General features: G+C 30.5%; 1 protein-coding gene across 2 annotated transcripts; it reads right to left on the bottom strand.

The window, feature by feature from the left end:
- Positions 1–1,176: 1,176 nt before the first annotated feature.
- Positions 1,177–3,201, bottom strand: LOC145096903 (F-box/FBD/LRR-repeat protein At1g13570-like). Of its 2 annotated transcripts, none has more exons than XM_079034286.1 (5): positions 3,068–3,201; positions 2,752–2,888; positions 1,925–2,670; positions 1,678–1,845; positions 1,177–1,595 (listed from the first exon to the last, which is right to left on the bottom strand). In XM_079034286.1, exons 2-5 carry the CDS (start codon positions 2,771–2,773, stop codon positions 1,308–1,310), a joined length of 1,224 nt encoding a protein of 407 aa, XP_078890412.1. In that variant the 5' UTR covers positions 2,774–2,888; positions 3,068–3,201; the 3' UTR covers positions 1,177–1,307. The 2 variants fall into 2 exon arrangements, with proteins under 2 accessions (XP_078890412.1, XP_078890420.1); XM_079034294.1 differs by lacking the exon at positions 3,068–3,201 and adding an exon at positions 2,987–3,038.
- Positions 3,202–3,831: the final 630 nt, after the last annotated feature.

Raw genomic sequence — 3,831 nt, 5'->3', positions numbered from 1 at the left:
GTTTTGTACCTTTTTACAAGATATGTCTTTTTACAAGATACTAATTAGTTGTGAGACCCATGTATTACATGGGTTAAATTAAAAATAAATAAATAAATATAAATGTCAAAATATTTGAAAACTTTGAATTTATAAAAAAAATATAAAAAAATAGAGAATTATTATAATTAAAATGTTTTTATCTTTTAAATTTAAACAAATAATTTAAATAAATAAAAGAAAGATTAAATTACACGAATGGTCTCTATGGTTTGGGGTAATTTGCGTGCTAGGTCCCTAACTTATTTTTTCAACTTAGAAAATCCCTACTGTTTGTTTTTGTTATGTGATTTGTCTCTGCCATTTGTTTTTGTTATGCATTATTTAAATAGGAAAAAAAATGGTGGGTTAGATAAGGTAATGTGAGGGATGGGTTTGGGGGTGTGTTTATTTAAATACGTTAAAAAATCTATGGCCAAATAACTTTTTTAGGTAAGACAGAAACCAGAAGCGTAACAAAAACAAACAATAGGGTCTGTCTGAGTTAAAAAATCAGTTAGAGACCAAACGTGCAAATTACCCTAAACCATAGGGATCATGCAATTTACTCTAAAAGAAACAAATAAGCTTTAATTTTTGGGATTTTAAAATTAAAAGCTAAGCTCATTAATAAAATTGATATCCATTTATTATTATATTTATTGCAATTATTATATTAAAATATTACATGGAATGTAATAAAATAGAAAAACTAATAAAATGAGATGTGGAAAAAAATTAATTCAAAATAACTACAAAATGACATTTGACAAATTGAATGAGAATGTGACAAGTCGTAAAAAAAATTTCATTTATTAGAGAATAAAGATGATGATCATGTAAAATTATAATTATGCATTGCGATGGCAACACACTTGCAAATTTCATATTTTTTTTAACTAATAATCCCATATCCATATATGTAAACTAGATAACATTTTTAGAGAGTTTAGAGGTTTGCATTATGATTAAGAAATATTTCGATATGCACCTTACTATGAAAATTGAAGAAATTTCCGGAAAATAAATACCTTAAATATGGGGAACCATTTTTGGCACAAAAAAGAAATTGTGGCAATATCGTTAAAATTTATTAAGTTATACGGGTATTTTTGTAATTTTCTCTAATTACTTCCGATAGGAATGGTGGGATACGCATTACTATTCACCGACATTCCATATTCTTTGACCTTTCTCATTAACAAAACCAAACACCCTTTAGTCAAAACCATTACCGTTGGGTAGAGAATGTTTAAAGCTAATTTACAATGTTAAACATTGTTACAAAATTATGGCTTTGGATTCAAGTAGATCATTTCTGCTTTTGGTGATGCTCGAGAGAACCGCATAACATCCTTTGAGATGTCAAGTATTTTTTTAACATCAAGAGCTCGACTTGGTGTGATGGTAAACTTCTGTAGAGAAGAGGAATGAGCAAGAAGAAGTTTTACAAAAAGCAGTTCCGGTTTTGATCCTTGTAAACAATCTATCTTCACAGTTTGCAATCGATTCGATATATCCAAGCAGTTTGGAGATTCCAATATACTTGAAGCGGGTCCTACGTTACCTCCATGTTTCTGAAATAACATAAAAATGCAAACGCACTTTAGCATCCAACTCTTGTATAACACAAGCAAAATAAATATACTTTTACTTTACCATCTCCAAGTGCATCCCCAGTGTCTTTAGATTTGGTGAGTTACGAAGCAAACAAAGAGCACCATTAAGTTGATGCAAGTCACCAAGTTGAAATTTTTGGAACCACAACCTCGTTAAGCTATTAATCGGTTGTGGTACCCACTTTGGAATACTTTCTGCAGTAAAAATCTATGAGGTGCAAGTTAGATTAAATGACAATGCTTCTATTGAGGAAGAGAAAGGCTTCAAAACGATATGAGAATTATACCTTGAGAAACTGAGCATCGACGAAAAAACATTTAATTTTGGTCATGTTACTTAACATTGTGGTCAATATAGCATCAGGGCAAGCAATGACAGTCAATTTTTCCAATTTTGTAGCCTTAATGTCGAAATTGTAAACATTTGTGCACTTATGCAGAGACAACTTCTTAAGTTGTGGTAAGTTGATCTGAGTTCCACACAAGTTAGCCCCAAAGTCAATACATCGGAGATTAACATCTTCAAGATTGAGAAATCCTTCAAAATTAAGTGGTGGCTTAAAGAAACAGTGTTTCATTTTCAACTTTGTCAATTCTAGACAAGAAAACACATAAGAAGGAAGTTGATAACGTTGATTTGACTTAGTAAGAATGAGTTCCTTGACTCCGTTTCTTGATAAGAGTAGCATCCATTGATCGACTTCTTCGAAGCAATCAAGAAACATATTCATATTGGGTATATGGAGAAGAAATTTTGAGATAGGACCATTATGAAGGATCAAGACTTTGTTTATGATCCTTATAAACCCATTACGACCAAAAGCTCCATTTTTTGCATATTTTTTGAAGAACTGCTCATCAAAAGCCAGCGCCCCCATTTTGGTCCATCTGTACCTCCAATTTTTTGATAAAATGCTTGTCCTTACAGCCTCTTCAAGTGGGACCCGCTCTAAGATTGAGTCTATTAAGTGTTCAGGCAAGTTACTGATTATATCCTCTTTAGTACAAGTGACAACCCTCCTTTTATTTCTCTCTGTTGTTAGATTCAGGAAAAATAAATAAATAAATAAATAAAGCAAGTTATTTAATAAGAAACATGGAACAATAAGCTCACCTTGTGAAATAGTGTCACCCATGCCACGAAACCCTAGAGTGAGACAGATTATGTGTAAAAGGAAACGATTCCTTTTTGGTTCGAGTTTGATGTATCCTCAAGCTTTTGGTTGCATCAATGGCTTCCTCTGGCAAAACCTAACTTAAAAGAACTTACATGATCACATAATGATAGACAACAAATAACCAAAAACAGAGATTACGTTTCCAACTGGAATGAACAGAAGAAATCCTACCAACATAATTCAAACGAAATCTCTTTGACACGCGACTTACAAAGAATAAAAAATACGGAGGTTTATGAAGAAGAAACTTACCTATCTGACAATCGGACGAACCAAGTAGTTTATCCGTCGAGGTAAAATGTCGAAGAATTGGGAATTAGGGTTTACTATTCAGCAGTCCAAAGTGAGTGAATTGTGGTTTCCTTTGGTTTTTGACTCTTTGAGTAATAAATTCTTTACATATTCATACTATAAGCGATTTGAGTAATAAATTCTTTATCTATTCAATTTAAGACTTTTACTTTTTTTTTTTTTGCATTTCTATCCTATCAATAACTCATTTAATTTTCAAAAATTACATTTTTGACATAGATTTCAAATTTTATTATAAATTTGATACAAATTTTATACTTTTTATCTATATTTTAAATTTTATTACAAATTTGATCCAAAAGTTATCTTTTTTGCTTAAATTTTAGAAAGTTGATATGAATTCATCCTAATTTTGGTTTTTTTTACAACGTTTTTTCTGAGAAGCCTTATTATAATTCTTTAAAGGGAAATCTCCAGCAAAATCTTAATATTTTATCCTAATTTACGAAAATGTCTCAAACTAAAATTTGTTTACAAAAAAGTCTCAATTCCCGGTAAAAATGACGATTTCACCCATTTTTCCGGGTTTAGTGATTTCATTACTTACCCGGTTTTATTAAATTCTCATTATTTTACTATAATTTATGAATATGTCCTAAATTATGGTAAAATAATGAAACTTTAATGAAACCCAGTAAGTATTGAGACCGATAAACTGAAAAAAGAGTTATATCATCATTTTTATCGGTAATTAGGACTTTTTC

The sequence above is a fragment of the Lactuca serriola genome, chromosome 1 (genome assembly GCF_051521515.1).
Source record: "Lactuca serriola cultivar US96UC23 chromosome 1, Lser_US96UC23_V15, whole genome shotgun sequence".
Lineage (NCBI taxonomy): Eukaryota > Viridiplantae > Streptophyta > Magnoliopsida > Asterales > Asteraceae > Lactuca > Lactuca serriola.
This window is presented reverse-complemented; position numbering and strand designations above follow the sequence as displayed.